Below are 17,294 nucleotides of genomic sequence, written 5' to 3' on the forward strand. Positions count from 1 at the left end.
ATGCCTGGTTTCTTGTACACTCCCATGTAATGTGGTATAATGTTGGTTTAGCTCCACACCACGGACAGGTTGCGCTATACTGCGTGGGGAACATCCTAGTTAGTATGTGTAAGTTTGGGAAGGTGCCCGTTTGCAGTCTCCGCCATCCTGCGGCCTCCTCCTTTCTTAATCCTTTATGTGGTGGGGAATATTGATATCTTAGCCCCTTATAGAATTTTAATAGCTCTGAATAGCTGTTCCCGCATTTGATCTGTGGCCCCTCTGGGGCGGTTGACGTCCCTGCTCGGCTGGTCATCCCTCTAGCTAGGCTGTCCACCCCTTCGTTGCCCCTGATCCCTGCGTGGCTTGGTATCCAGATAATGTTATGTGTGGGTTGTCCCTCAGCGATTGGAACTCTGCTGAGGATCTTGAGCGCCGTGTTACTAATTCTGCCTCTGATATAGTGGGGATACAAAGTCCGCAACATATTCAATGTTTGTTGGTTTCTGTGCAAGAGAAAAAGAAATTCTCCGGAGAAGAGGTGCAATTAATGTGCGTGTAATATTCGAAAACAAATTAAGGACGCTGTTTAGTCAAGCCATGGATTTAATGCTATCGTAGAAAATTCACTACGATAGTCAACACTTCTGCTCTATCAAAGTTATTAAGTCATGTAACATAACCTTTCAAGATGCATCGGGAAATTCACGCCTGAAAACGGACAAGAAAACGCAACTGGACGGTACCGCGTTCACCACAACGTTGAAACTTCGGGTACATTGCTGTCATGTCATTCGCCCTTGCCGAGGTTGAAATTATTTAAGCTGCTCTGTACGCGCGATTTTGTATGCTATTCAACAAAAGAAAATTGTGATGACCCCAAAAGGCCATGTCCTCTCGTGGCAACTCGCAAAGGTGCAGGAAGCAAACGTGAAAATGCACTTCAGTTGCTGCGGAGCGTGTCACCGAACGCGTAGAAATGGGAGAATGTAATCTGCGGTGCAAGTTTTTTATTCTCTCTTCGCGTACGTACCGAATTCCACAATCCACGTCTCCGCGCATTGCACTTGTGTGTGACGCCATTTTCCAAAACACACCGGCGAAATAGCTCCATGACAGCTCTCCGCGCAATTTCCACGGAAAGTCGCAGCGAACGCTGCGACGGTGCGACTGTGCGACCAACCGGTTGGTCGCAGCCTAAAATCGGGAGGTCGGCACTGCGACTGCGATTTTCATCGCAAACGACGGAAATCGCACTTCCGGTGCGACGAAAATCGCATCATGTGAAACAGGCTTGAGTCGACGATGGTGGCTCAAGGCTGTTTCACATGCTGCGACTGCAACGACGAAAATCGGTGCTGTCGCACGCGTCACAATGCAATTTTTAGAGGGATCATTTAACATGATTGCGATTTCAACAATGCGACTGGTGCGACGCCCAGGGTTGCTTACTGCAATGTTTCGTGGCACACGCAGCATAATTCTTTTATTGTAATGAATAAAACGTTTACACTATAATATTATTGACTTCTCTTCATTAGAAGCAAATAATATGTACGTTTACTAATTTAAAAACGTTAGATAAGATTTGTTTTGGAGTGCGCGACGGCGGTTTCTGTAGTTCATTGCCACATCGCGCACGTAAACAGCTGTTCGCAGAGGTTCAGCGGTTCTTTATTCTACGGTTCAGCGCTGTGTGTTGTCTTATCTACCTTCTATGACCGTTTCGTTCTGTCTGCGCTACAAAAATCTACAAGATGACCTATCGACAAGTTCATATAACTACCCTCACCGCATATGCAGCATTCGGAATTCGGCCGCCACGAAGTCGTGTCAGCCCAACAAGATCCTCGCGCTACCCGTGCTCGGCGTCAGCTTCTGGAGAAATGATGCGTGTATATTGCCCGTGATTGCGCATATGTGGTGCCTGCTCCTAGCCATATTCTTATGCCAAACGCAACAAGGAGCAGCAACCCGAACGCCCGCCTGTGCCCCTGAACGAAGCCTCAAACGATTTGTGTGATTACGACGTGGAATTCAAATTGTGTTGTGAAATTCAACCTTAGCGCTAGCCTGGTTCGTCCATCGCCGTGCTTGCGCTGCGAATATATATATGGGATACCTCTCTAAATATTTCTAAAGGCGCAAAAGCCGACTCATCAAATGTTTCGAGCAGTTGCCGTCACTTTTGTAGAAACCTGTACGTTGTAAGATAGCATTCTAAAAGACACGTTTCCCTTCCATTTTGTGGTCCTGTGTCTCGCGCTGTTAGTATACTCGGAACTTCTAGCAAGAATACCATATCAATACACGCTATCCATAATGCAGGATCGTAGGCCCACGGCAGGCGCACTTGCCGTAGAATTTTTCAGCTTTCTGCTCAGCCTCGCACGCCTCTCACGGTCAGCCTGTTTTGTGGAAATAAATATTATTATTATATTATTAATGTTATTAGATATTATAGTTTCTTGACTGTAACTTATAGCAATCATCCAGATTTTCTTAAGCTAGCCACGCATTTAACCTGTATTAGATCAACATTGTTACCACATGCTTATGGGAGTCATTTCAAACTAAATTGCTCAGCCAGAGAAAGTACAAATGAAAGTCTCAATTTTTATTCCAATTTGGTATTCGTAAACAGATTATATTGGCAGAATTTTATGCCAGCTTCAATTATCTGCAATTCAATGTTCAGAGGTGGAAAAACTGATTCCTTTTCTTGCTGTCGAAAGGCTGCTTCAATGTCGATAGCAAGCTATAATTATTCATTTCGAAAGTGTTAAGCAATGACTGCAAACATTCTGGAGTTTGTCCTGAGCATTTGTCTGCATCCTATAGTGTCCATGTTTGTATCAAGTTCTGGTATACAATCGCAGTGATCTACACATATTGTTATATTGCAACAAACAAATTTATTTAACTTTGTTTTCAAATCTACAATGTGGCCACGCAGTAACGACTACATTAATAAGGAAAAAAAAACTGCAGATTCAGTGTACGTGTTGGAATCTATGTGAAGTTTTTGTCAAGTGGTCAACTAAATGCTGTTAAAGTAACTGCGATATATACAATTTGTCTTATCTTCAACAATCCAACATGTCATCTTTTCCAAGGTTTGCTTATGCACCGCATAGGTCACAACCTTAATGTCATGTAATATTTATGCATTACACGGTTCACAAACCATACCGAAACGCAAACGGCACTTAATGTAGATGCACGCTGCGAGACATCAACACAGTGACGTATGTTGAGCAAGGAATGGTGCGAGGTGTATGCAGATGAATGAATGACGTGCTTATGTACCTATTTATTTATATACCTCGCAGGCTGCAAGGTTGAAGTATTATGCGAGGGGGAATAAAAAAGTTGTTACAAAAGGAAGAAGGGCACAAAATTAAAAAAAAACAGCAAACAAAGCAGTACCAATACATTGCACCAACTAGCCCAACGTATTTTACTGGCGCAACATTATACAATACTTAACAAACAATAACAGAAAAAATTACTGCCCGTGCACCTTGTACAGACGGTAAACCAGCGAAGCTGAAATGTGCGGCCCCGGTGTTTATCACTGGGTTAATTCCAATGGTTTATTCAAGTCTTCCTATGTTATTGGTTATGTCTGTGTTTCTTAACGAGGTTATGCACATGTTTGGCTTGGGTTTATCACATTGTTTATTTGGAATGCCACACATCGCACTTTGCACGATCGCCATCATGGAAAGTGCAATGAGTGGTTCATTGCGTTAATCCAGCGGGTCCATCAAAGTCTTTCTGAATTATGTTACGCATTTGTGTTTTGTTATGCGTTAATTATAATGGTTATGGCTCATTTATGCACTGTAGTTACCAAGTGGCACACCGGGGCTGCACATTTCATTTAGTTAAATACAGGGACACATTTTTGAACCTATCGGGAAGTCGGAGAGAGACTGCTGCATGCGCGCTCTGCTGCTAGAGGGAAACGATGTCACTATCGGTCTAGCCAATGGCCCACCACACCTGTGCTGCGAGATAATAATGACATCATGATCTTGTTTTAACCCCATCCCCCTCTGTGTCCCTTCCCTGCAATACTACGTAGATAAATGTATGTTTGAAATGCATAAGCATTTCTATGTCTAGCCAACAAGAAATTTCTCTGTCCATCATGCAAGACAAATGCAATTGCTGGCTCGCACCCCCTTAAACAGGGGCTCATACCCCTGCACTAGGGTTTTTGCGATCGGACCATGAGTGTTTTGCCTAGGCATATACAGCTTCACTGTAAAAAGAATGAACACCTTTCTGCTGGAGACCAAGGCGTACTAACAAGTGAAAGTTTATTGAACATGCCGAGTAAATGCTGGCTGACAAGCAATAAATCGAAGTTACACAAAAAGCAGAAGCAAAAAACTGATGTGTGTTCATACAGATCCCAACAGAAAACGCATCCATCTCTGAAAGTGTAACAGAGGCCATGCTGACAAGATTCTCCCAGTGTATTTGCATCTACAGCTTCCATAATTTCTCTAGGCAGCCGATCTCTACGGAACGCTAGCTTCTTCCTTTACAATGCACTCTCCACATCTGAGCGTGCATTGTAGAGGAAGAAGCTAGCATTCTGTGCAGATCGGCTGCCTAGAGAAATTACGGAAGCTGTAGACCTAAAAATGCTGGGATAATCTTCTCAGCACGGCTTCCGTTAGAAATGGATTCATTTCCTGTCAGGAAACGCACATGAATTTTTGCTTCTCCTCTTTGTGTATGTTCGGTCTATTGCTTGTCAGCAAGCATTTACTCGGTGTGCACAATAAACTGTTGGTTGTTAGATCATCTCGGTTTTCTTGTTCGTCCTATGTGTTCTCTGGTGCCATTTGCAGCCAGGCTATTCATTATATTTTTAGACTGCAACAAGTAACTTTAATGGCACTTGTGATGCTTCTATGTACCTTATAAAATCTTTTATTTGGCCAATGTAGCAAGAATGTGCAGTGTGAAGCAGTAAGAACAGGGTACGCTAACTTCTAATTAAAATGTTTATTGTGAAAATGCAGTGATCTATAAAGGTTACCAGAAAGTAGTACAGCAATAAAACCTGATAAAGACTAGTGCTTGATGAAACAAAACATAAAAGCGGGAAAGGGAGAAAATACATATAGATATACAAGTCCAGGAAAAAAAAACATTGTGATCACCACGCGTGCATGTGGCTACATTCCAGGAAACTCATTTTTTTGCCAATGGCATGGAACTGGAAAAATGTGCTTCCATGAGCAAGCTGTCAGTCTGTCTACTGGAATAACAACAGTGTTTCTTGAAAGGTGCTGGCATGCAGGATTGGCAATTGTAATGATTCTTTTCCTGCACTTGGAATTTTTCTGTATTTTCTTTCTGTAGCATTTTTATTTATGTTTGGCAGCATCAAGCACCAATCTTTATCGATCCTTCAAAGATGTCTTTCTTTTTCTAGGGAAAACACGGGGAAGGCGGAAGATGGAAATTCAAGACGATGAGCAACACGAGAACAAGGTGAAAGTTTTTGCCAACGCTTCCACAAGTCGACCTTGAAGAAGACAAGTCCACTTGTCCACGAAATCGGGGCGGCGTACGACGGACAGTTAGAAATGCCGCTAAAACGGATCCCCAGCAAAGAAGAGGGGGCAGAGCGATCGTATACGTGCCGAAAAGTTTCGATAATGTTATACGGCCGCGCAAAATGTTTCGTTACGCGGAAATTAACCCATGCTCTACGGTAGTTGCGCGTAGCCGGTGCATGAACGATCGGCGGCAGCTATCTTCTACTTCTTTCGATGGGGCGGTATCCGGCTATTCAGAAAACTAATCCAGTTTTGTTCGTCATATTAATGCATCTTTAACGCGCACACGTCACTTTGACTCAATGAGTTTTCGCGGTTTTTTGACGTCGAGTGACACACAGGTGAAGTGGGAGCAACCTAAAACTTTTTGACCAATAGTGGATGGTTATTGGCAAAAAGGAATAGAATCAGAAATAATTATTTTTCGTTTGTTCGGTTGAATCATGCGTAATCAGTGTGTTCCCGTCATGTCAGATTGGGAGCTATCCCGGTTTTCGTGACGTTGAATGAGAGACAGGTGAAGGGGAGGTGGTCCAAAAAAGTTTTCTACCAATCGCGGAGGGCTGATTGAAGAAGTGGAATAGAGAAGTGTGAAATAACTTAACGTTATAGGCGCCCCTGGCCAGCATCCGAGGCGTTCTACGTATACAGCTAGTGATACAGCCGAGACAGTGTCCAGGCTATGCAAAGGAAAGCGGTTCGAATTGCCTGGAAGACGTATGGGAGATGCTTCTGCGACGTGACTCCACCTCGCGGCGACAAATAAAAGTTGAGAGAAGCACACATTATTTCTGTATTTTACCTCTTTGCTCCTGTAAATCTATGAAAACGACAATGTAGCTTACCTTAAAGAGCGTAGGATATCGTCTCTACGTTTTTCTTGTGCGTAGACGACCTTCCCGTCGAAGTTCCAGGCGTCCAGCTCAGCCGCCATCTTGTTTGGACAGGAAAGTAGCCTGAATCGTTTTTGACTTCGATGCTGTCGTAGCAAAGATGTCTGATTTGACGTCTTCTTCATAATGAAAACGAGGCTTAAGATGGTCGCTCTCCACTGTGGGGATGCGTGACTCTCACGCCTCCCCTGAGATCTAGTTTTCCCGCATGGCTCGTCTCCTGCAGGGCGGCTTCACCCGCCGCGTGGCCTGGCGCCCGCGGCGGTTGGAGTGGTACAAGCGCGGTGCGAGAGATGGCGCGAGCGTCGCGCCGCTGCGGGGTTACTCGGGCGTCGGGAGACAAGGCGCTCGAGCTGTTGGGTTCGAGACAGCAAGCGGGACGGCCGTGCCGCACGTGCAGCGACCCTCTTGCCCGGCGGGTCGGCGCACGGCGGGGACGTCTCCCGCGTGCGCGCCGACCCATGCTTCTGCGAGACCGCCTCGCGTGGCGAGAGACCGCCTCGCCGCCCTCGAACGCGCCACGATTCGCGTGACCATACACGCGAACGACCAGGCCTTGGGATCCAGCATGGGGCGAACATATTCGCTCGCTTCTGGTCGCGGTGAGTCAGACTTCTAGATTTGTCGCGCGCCCATCGGCATGTTTTGTGGGTAGCAACTCTGCTAGCAGGCACTGATCTATGAAAGGTGCAATAAATGCCCTTGTGATTGTTTGCACTAGTGTGTACTGTCGTTCCTTTGTCCCAAGAGCACGGGTGTGAGAGACCCCACACCACTTAGCCGTGTACTTCGCCGTCTATGGAGAGTATTGGAACACAGCCAGGGTGTCGCGATGTGGTGATCGGTGTGGTGATGTGGTGATGGTGTCGATGTGGTGATCTTCGAGCGAGCATTTCCCCGGGACGACATGAGTTTCGGCTGCGCGCCAGGGCAGGGTCCTACGCCCAACTGGAGGCAACGGACTCTCATGCATACCCCGACAGGCCCTCAATGAGATCGCCAAGCGTCTTGTGTCGCCGCCGAACAAAAAAAGAACGATTTTGGGGTTTTATGTGACAAAACCACGATTTCATAAGGAGGTGCATCGTAGTGGCGGACAACGGATTAATTTTGACCGCGTGAGCTTTTATAACGTGCACCTAATGCATGGTACACGGACGTTTATACATGGGCGCGCCGTCGGCGGCAAAACAAGGCAGCTTTCTTGTGCCATAGGAAGGGTGGGTCCTGCACCGATTTCTCGCGGCTTTCCCGGGCGACAAGCTGGAGGCAAACGCCGGAGATGAATGAGAGCGGCCCCTTCAGTGACGTGCGCGCGGGAAACCTGTGTCATGCGAATCCGCCTGACCGCAGGATTCATGCTCGTATCTGATGTCAACCGGATCGCTCGTTTCGTATCGTCTGCTGGTATCAGGTCTCTCTCGCACTTGTTTTAGTTTGCTTGGTTTGGAATAGTTCGCGCTTGTTTGGATCGTCGTGGTTTGCGATTGTTTTTTACAATGATTAGCCTAAACCGAGACGAACAACGCAAAGGTGAAATTTTTGACGCCTTCGCTATCTATAATGTGAAGAAAATTCTGTCAGCGATCCTTCACTATCACTTCACCGCAACGAAATCATACACTTATCTCGTACGTCGCATAGCAGTGTAAACGGGGATATCCTAGGTCCTTGTTTTATTATTATTTTTTTACTCCTGGTCCTTTCAGTATACATTGACGACGACGCGCCGCAGCGCCATGTTTTATTCTCCTCGTTGTGTTTACCTATGTTTTATTCAAGTTCTGTAATGTACTAAACCGGCCAATTCAACAAGCTATTGCTTTTCAATATAATCATGCGTCGTAAAGTTGGTAACTACAAGTTATTATTAGAATAATTATAATTAGAAAATGAATTGCTGTTGTTTTTCATGCAAACTATGTCCGTATGTGCAGATAATTTACCTGTAGTGACGTAATTCGAATAGCCTTGCAGGGTTTTTCTTAAAGAAAGCGTTCGAAATAAAAGGAAACAAACTGTATAGCATGTCAACTACTCAATATTCGCCGTGGTTGCTTAATGGCTATGGTGCTGGGCTGCTAAGCACGAGGTCGCGGGACCAAATTCCTACTACAGCGGCACATCTAAATGGTGGCGAAAGCGCCCGTGTACCTAGTGAAACCCTGTAATTTTTTTATCCAACCACTTGTACCAAAACAAAGGAAACACTCCCGCACAAAAAGAATAGCTCCAAACGGCCATAATTCCACGCACGTACAATGGAAAACTTACCGCCAGGAAATGACACGTAGCACGTGCTCCACGCACTCATCTAACTTTACACGTCACTGAGGCGCTGGCGGTAGATGGCGCCATCGTATATCTGCCTACACTCACCCATGGAAGAAAAAAGGCAAGGAACCAACGTGAAGTTATATGAAAACTAGGAATTTTGCCTGAAGACAGTCATCTCCTGCTTACGTAGCCGAAAGCAATTTCTTTTAAGAAGCAACTCTCTCGGGGGTTCCTATATATGCGTAGAAATCATGACAGATTTTATTGGCGATCACTGCACCGAATTCTATGAAGTTTGGTAAATGTGTAGGAATAAGTTAAATGCTAGTGATTTCATGAAGGCAATGTTTCTCTAGGCTGTACTTTCTTTTATTTCACGCACGTACACGTGTTGAAATTTGCTGCATTTCAAGAAGTAAACTATGCAGTTTACAACTCTGTAACTCACCAATGAAAATATTGCAAGATATTACAATTCTGCAAACGGCACCTAAAAATACATCAAAAGCAGATAAAATTTTTGTGTAGTACAACGTTCTGCAATCTACAAACCACTAATATGTAATTAGGTCTTTTGCAGAACCTTTGTAAACATCTAGCAATGTCACCTAAGGTGTAAATTCTTACACCAAATATATTCGCGTTGGTTGCTCTAACGCACGGTGTTGACGCACTGTGATAACAATTTTTTACGCAGAGTGACGGATTTTTAAATTTCGTGCTTGGATTATTGTTTTATTATACGATATTTTAGCAACACTTCGAAACAATATAATACCCTAAAACAAAATTCTTCTTGATGCCCGTGACAAGAATTCAGCTATCTACTATAAATGCAACAAATTTCATTTCAGTTGGCCCCGAGCTAACTCTCCCGCTTAGGAGGAAGCTTTAGCACGGGGCCGACTACAACACCACCTAATCAAAAAGACGCAAGACACGGAAATACTTCTATGAGATGACTCCTACAACGATCTGCATGAAATTTCTTGCATTCGAGATAGAAAGATTAATTATAGTGACTGAGCAAGCATAATTTTTATTCACGGCTTGAAATTTTTCGCGAAACCTATTGTAAACTAGCACAATTATAAAAACATAGAAGTATCAAGTTTATATATCTGTAAGTACATCAAAGACATCTGTACTGTCTGTATCTGTTACACCAAAGAAACCTACCGCAGCTCTCCAAACAGTCTCCGATAGCGGATCTAAATTAGACTAATTTGACATATGAATTTAGAGATTAGGTGAGTTTGTAACAATACTTGCAAAAGCTTTGTGAGCATCCTGCTCACAGATTAATCGTATATTTCAGGGTGGTGCGTAATAGACCTATTTTGGACGCTTTAGGGGTACTATCAGGTGCAGTTTACAGAATTGTCATATCATTTCTCATTGCTGCATTAGAGAGTTGTAAACTTCATAGTTTCGGATTGGAATTTTGGTAATTTCAACAAGTTTGATAAAAGAATAACGCATTATTCATAATCTCCATAGTGCAGTCGTTATATTTTGATGTTTTCATTTAAATGTGACAATTCTCACAATTTAATGCAGATGGTTGCCGAGAAAAACAATTTATCCGTGGCCATGCGTTCAGGACGGAGCGCCAGAGCGAAACGTCCCCGTTCAGGCTTTTTTTCCCCTTTCGCTCAGAAAATTCACGGCTGTGCCGCCACGTGAAGGTTGGACGCCGTCAACGACCCGTTCCGCCTGCTTTTCTAGCGCAGTTCCTCTTTTCGAAACATAATGCAAGTTTAACACCACGGGTTTTGCCTTTCATGCCGTCACTTGAACTGGCCCCATTTGCGTTAGCCCTCCAACATTTCCTTCTACACGTTCACCACACTTTGAAACTTTAGACCCTCCATCGCAGCAGTTCTCCTCAGTTTTTATCTCTCGTTGAGCTTGGCGAAATCGGATGTCGTTTACATGTCGAAATAGAAAACTTCACATCGCGTGTTTTTTATCATATAGTGAGTGGTGTCGGGTAACGCACCACGCTGAACGAAGCTGTCAGTCTAGTGAAGGTATATTTGAGCTGCCTCAGAGACTGTGCACTTGCGGGGCACTTGCAGTCCTCCGGAGCTGTCGAAGGGGACAATATTCGCAAGCGTGCGGTGCGCAGGACACGATGCACGCGTTGTTTGTTTCAGCGTGCTTGGCCCTCACGTTCGTTGCCACAGCTGCGGGTGAGTACAAGCTAGCAGTAAGCCTACTATTTCAAAGTATATTGCGGTTCTATTCCCGGCCATGGCCACAGCATTTCGATGTGTCCGAAATGTAAAACGCTCGTTTAACTAAGATCTAAGTGCACGTTAAAGAACCCTAGGTGGTTGTAGATAATCCGGATCCCTCCGCTACAGCGTCTCCTTAGTACCTAGCCGGCGTTGCTTTGGGAGATTAAATCCCGTGTAAGACGTGGAATCGGTGATTGGTCAAGTCAAAAGAAAATACCCTATACTGATGGGCGACTTCAATGCCAGGGCAGCCAAGAAGCAGGCTGGAGACAAGTCAGTGGAGGAATATGGCATAAGTCCTTGGAATAGCAGAAGAGAGTTATTAGTAGAGATTGCAGAACGTAATAATATGCGGATAATGAATACCTTCTTCCGCAAGCGAGATGGCCGAAAGTGAATGTGGATGAGCCCAAATGGCGAGACTAGAAATGAGATAGACTTCATACTCTCTGCTAACCGTGGCATCACGCAAGATGTGGACGTGCACGGCGAGGTGCGCTGTAGTAACCATACGATGATAAGAACTCGAATTAGCATAGACTTGAGGAGGGAACGGAAGAAACTCGTACATAAGAAGCCGATCAATGAGTTAGCCGTAAGAAGGAAAATAGAGGAATTTGTGATCAAGCTACAGAACATAACAGATACAGAACAGAACAGGCTTTAACTCAGGAAGAGGACCTTAGTGTTGAAGCAATGAACCACAATCTTATGAGCATCATTAAGGAGCGCGCAATAGAAGTCGGTGGCAACTCTGCTGGACAGGATACCAGTAAGCTATCGCAGGAGACGAAAGATCTGATTAAGAAACGCCAATATATGAAAGCCTCTAACCCTACAGCTAGAATAGAACTGGCAGAACGTTGCAAGTTAATCAACAAGCGTTAGATAACTGACATAAGGAAGTATAAAATGGATAGAATTGAACACGCTCTCAGGAATGCGGGAAGCCTAAAAGCAGTGAACAAGAAACTAGGAATAGCAAGAGTATGCGTCAAGAGAGCAAGCCGGCAATATCATTACTAATATGGATGAGATAGTTCAAGTGGCTGAGGAGTTCTATAGAGATTTATACAGTACGTCTGGCACCCACGACGATGATGGAAGAGAGAATAGTCTAGAGAAATTTGAAATCCCACAAGTAACGCCGGAAGAGATAAAGATAACCTTGGGAGCTATGGAAAGCGGGTAGACAACTGGGGAGGAGATGTAAACAGCAGATTTGTTGATGGATAGTGGGCAGATTGTTCTAGAACAACTGGCCACCCTGTATACGCAATGGCTCATAACCTCGAGCGTACCGGAATAGGGGAAGAACGCCAGCATAATCTTAATCCATAAGAAAGGGGACACCGAAGACGTGAAAAATTATACACCGATCAGCTTACTGTCCGTTGCCTACAAAGTATTTACTTAGGTATTCGCAAATAGAATCGGGAAATAATAATATTTGGGGTTTTACGTGCCAAAACCACTTTCTGATTATGAGGCACGCCGTAGTGGAGGACTCCGGAAATTTTGACCACCTGGGGTTCTTTAACGTGCACCTAAATCTAAGCACACGGGTGTTTTCGCATTTCGCCCCCATCGAAATGCGGTCGCCGTGGCCGGGATTCGATCCCGCGACCTCGTGCTCAGCAGCCCAACACCATAGCCACTGAGCAACCACGGCGGGTAGAATCGGGAAAGCCTTAGACTTCTGTCAGTCAAAGGACCAGGCAGGATTCCGTAAAGGCTACTCAACAATACACCATATACACTATCAATCAGGTGATAGAGAAGTGTGCGGAATATAACCAACTCGTATACATAGCTTTCATTGATTATGAGAAAGCGTTTGATTCTGTCGAAACCTCAGCTGTCATGGAGGCATTACGAAATCAGGGTGTAGACGAGTCGTATGTGAAAATACTGAAAGATATCTATAGCGGCTCCACAGCCACCGTAGTCCTCCATAAAGAAAGCAACAAAATCCCAATAAAGAAAGGCGTCAGGCAGGGAGATACGATTTCTCCAATGCTACTCACAGCGTGTTTACAGGAGGTATTCAGAGACCGGGATTGGGAAGAATTGGGGATAAGAGGTAATGGAGAATACCTGAGTAACTTGCGATTCGCTGACGATATTGCCTTGCTTAGTAACTCAATGGACCAATTTCAATGCATGCTCACTGACCTGGAGGGGTAAAGCAGAAGGTTGGGTCTAGAAATTAATCTTCAGTAAACTAATGTTTTATAGTCTCGGAAGAGTACAGCTGTTTAAAATACGTAGCGAGGCACTGGAAGTGGTAAGGGAACACATCTACCTAGGGCAGGTAGTTACCGCGGATCCGGATCATAAGACTGAAATAATCAGAAGAATAGGAATGGGGCGGAGTGCGTTTGGCATGCATTCTCAGATCATGAGCAGCAGATTGCCATTATCCCTCAAGAGAAAAGTGTATAACAGCTGTGACTTACGAGTACTCACCTACGGTGCAGAACCCTGGAGGCTTACGAAAAGGGTTCTACTTAAATTGTGGACGACGCGACGAGCTATGGAAAGAAGAATGATTGGTGTAACGTTAAGGGATAAGAAAAGAGCAGATTGGGTGAGAGAAGAAACGCGAGGTAATGATATCTTCGTTGAAATCAAGAAAAAGAAAGGGGCATGGGCAGGACATGTAATGACGAGGGAAGATAGCCGATGGTCATTAAGAGTTACGGACTGGATTCCAAGAAAAGGGAAGCGTAGCAGGGGGCGGCAGATAGTTAGGTGGGCGGATGAGATTAAGAAGTTTGCATGGACAACATGGCCACAATAAGAGCATGACCGGTTTAGTTGGAGAAGTATGGGAGAGGCCTTACCCTACAGTAGGCGTAGCCAGGATGATGTTGATGATGAGGTTGATGATCAATGAATTGAACATAGATTGTTCGTTAGTGGATGGAACATAAAATGCCACTGTACTTTGAGAAATCCCGCAATGAAGCATTGTGATACAACCTCTTATTATGAAGTACTGAATGAAATAAAATAGTAATTGTGAGGGTAGGAAAACTAGCGTTGTCTTATGATATTCCAATAACATGCCAGGATTATAGATTTAGATTAAATAGTCTTCATGCGATCAGCCACGACACGTGGGAATACACCGTCGGGCCATATATTTGCAAAAACCATTTAAGTTTTAATTGTTCGTAACCAAAAATTTCAGCCATTCGATGTAGTGGACATATTATTAGCGAAGGCAGCCGGTCAATGGCAAAGAGTACTTACGCACGAAAACCTTTATCAATTTGGCTCCTGGACAGGAACAAGCAGTGCATCTTGCAGGTTAAGAGAGACACATAAGTGGCTTCTTATTGAGATTATTTGATGAGCACAGGCAACAAACGGGAATATTAACGAAATTGATTCTACTCACCTAGCTGCACAATCCGAGGCCTTATTATGCTTCTGCGTGTGATTACTTTTTAATGACAATCATTATTTATTACATTCCAGGCACTTTGCGATACCTGTAGGTGGGATTCAGACTTGCGTTGTTTCGGTACTTTTCAATAAAAACAAGATTTCGCTGATGCCGGGGTTCGAAACATGTCATCCCTGTGCTACAGCCCGATGCTGTAACCATTATGCATCACTCATTTGCAATTTTAATCTTAATTGCCAGATTTCAGCAAGATGGAAAACGAAATAGACATGAAAACCCTATCAGTGATGTTGACATAATAGAAACCACAAACAGGAAGCGCCTGTAGCCGCCGTGCTCACAACGCGACTGGGATTGTAATTCAAGATGTTTTTTTTTTAATGGTTGCCAAAGGTTACACGCCGTAGTCGGTCATGCCGTAAAATAATCCTGGGCTTCAATTATGCCTCGAAAGGAAATAATTCGATTTCACAAGTGCGTATGGGCTAGCCTTTTATCTTGATCACGATAAAATCAGTGTCCTATGCAATAAAGGCTAATTAGCATCAAACCGGGAAAGGGTGTTCCGCCTTCATTATGTATTGCTAAATACCTTACAAGCTGAGTATCCCCCATTTTTTCTAGGCCACACTCACCTGCATAGAGCGCACGCGTAAACGCCAAATAACTCTTTGAAATGACTGGCGTGTGCGTCACGTTGCATAGCGCGATGGGGAGCCCGTGCTCGGGATACCGCGGAGGTATGTACCAGTTTACTTTAGACACCAAACGCCGGACTGAAACGTGCGAACAACCACCGCCCCTACCACTGTGCTTGGCGTGCGTCCCCTTGCATAGCAGCAAGTTACTTATAAAAGTGAGAGCGTCTCATTTTGTCACAATCCCAATCTTCCGTCGTTGCAGCTAGCGCTTAGAGGCACTACATGTGTCAAACTGCACCGCCTTCGGCATTGGTCCGCATTCTCCAGTCAATTTCTCCTAGTATATAGCCTTATACGCAGGTACTATGCGACAATGTACCGCGTTTAGGATTGCTCAGTGCAACGGAAGTGGCTGGAACATTTCTTCGACGGAGTATCAGATAAAGAAAATCGACCGAACTAATCTCACGATGATAGTCGACGATATTGTGTTTAGCATTGTACAATATAGCCACACCGTAATGCCACATGTCAAATCGAGTTATATATTAGGAGTGTACTGCAGCCAGACTCCTGTCTCAGGTTCCCCTATGAACAGGCAGCGCCATCTAGCGGTGCCGCCCCGAACCGTGCGCGTGGCCTCGGAACGCAGAGAAACGCGTAATGCGGCAGCCGGGTTCCTGTCTCACACTTCGTTGTGAAGACGCTGCGCCATCTGGTAGCGCTGCCGACAAGCCCGCGCGGCACCTCCGAGCGAGGCGCGTGGCGAGCCAGTGCCTGCGAATGCTGAAAATTGTTACCTCGCTTGCCAGCTGCCCACTGGCACATAATCAGTGACCCAAGATGGCGATAGGTTCAGTGAAGAGCGGTACATACTTAGGCTGTGTTCCAATATTTGCCGTACACGGAAAAGTTACCAGCTAAGTAGACAGCGGCCATCTTAAGTCTCGTTCCAATTAAGTCCCGTTCCAAAGCCGATAGGAAGGTAGTCTGCGCACATGAAAACGTAGACACGCTATACTACGCTCTTAATGTAGGTTGTATCGTGTTTTTTATAGGTTTACAGGCGCAAAGACTTAAAATACAGAAATAATGTGTGCTTCTCTCAACTTCTTCTTGTCACCGCGAAGTGGCGTCACGTCGCAGAAGCATCTTCCATTCGTCTTCCAGGCAGCTCGAACCGCGTTCCATTGCATAGCCTCGAGCCTTTCTGGGCTGTCTCATCAACCCTCTACGTAGAATGCCTCGGATGCTGGCCAGCATTGGAACACACACCTCCTGACGTTGTCCGATCGGAACCATAGGTGATCGCAGACGCTACACGCCACCTCAAATTTGTGTTCGCCGAATTTAGATGCTGGCTAGAATTGGAACACAACCCTAGTGCATACTAATCGCACAGCTTGCTTGTCCTTGACAAACTCTTGTGACGTGGGTTCCATTCCACGTAGCGTTGGAGACATTTAAAGGCTATTTTTCGTCATTAAAGTGGAGCACATTGCCAGTGGAACATACGTATATTAGGTTACAACTTGAGAAGGCAGGAGGCGCCCCAGCCAGATCATTCAAGCGCCGAAGCCGGTTGTCTTCGCATCTAAAGAAATAGTCCCGCTCCAAAATCATGGTTCTATAGCGCGTATTTCTGGGTATAAATGAGACTATACATATTGATGACTGGTTTGCTAGAGCTTTCATGATGGGAATGCTACAGCACGTGCCGGTTCGCGAGGGAAAAAGAACCCCGTGCCTTCTACAGCGCTGCGACTCGTCTGCTACGGTGCAAGGTCGATGGCCGAGTGCGTGTATTTCTAAAGTGCATTCATAGGTTTTATCAACTTGTGCTCTCTCAGGCATACCGTTATGCAAGTAGGAGATTGATATGTTTGATTTTTATGCGAAAATAAGAAGACTGCGTGGGATATAGCTTCGTTGCAAGCTGAGCGCGAGAACGCGGTTTCGAATCCCAGCTTCGGTGGCGGCATTTTGACGGAGGCGAAAGGCCAAAACTCCCGTGTGCTTGCACTATATTGCACGCTGAAGATCCCCAGGTGGTCAAAATTAATCGGGAGACCTCCACTACACCGTCCCTCATAATCACAAAGTGGTTTTCGGACGTTAAACCACATCAATTAAATTTTTCAGCTACGTTGTAAAGGGCAAAATAGAAAGAGCAGCGCTGCAGGATTTTGCATTCGTATGCAAGTACAAGGAACATATACTACTCGTTTATTGAGCTTAAAATGAATCAATTGCTATTTAAC

General features: G+C 44.9%; 1 protein-coding gene across 2 annotated transcripts in view; it reads left to right on the forward strand.

Annotated features, from left to right (window-relative positions):
* Positions 1-10,832: 10,832 nt before the first annotated feature.
* Positions 10,833-17,294, forward strand: part of LOC142576546 (uncharacterized) — a 146,604-nt gene continuing 140,142 nt past the window's right edge. For both annotated transcript variants that reach the window (XM_075686715.1, XM_075686721.1), the window contains exon 1: positions 10,833-10,929. In XM_075686715.1, the coding sequence (XP_075542830.1) occupies positions 10,872-10,929 (58 nt within the window). In that variant the 5' untranslated portion in view covers positions 10,833-10,871. The remainder of the gene's footprint in view (positions 10,930-17,294) is intronic.

Source organism: Dermacentor variabilis, chromosome 1, assembly GCF_050947875.1.
Source record: "Dermacentor variabilis isolate Ectoservices chromosome 1, ASM5094787v1, whole genome shotgun sequence".
NCBI classification, from domain to species: Eukaryota; Metazoa; Arthropoda; class Arachnida; order Ixodida; family Ixodidae; genus Dermacentor; species Dermacentor variabilis.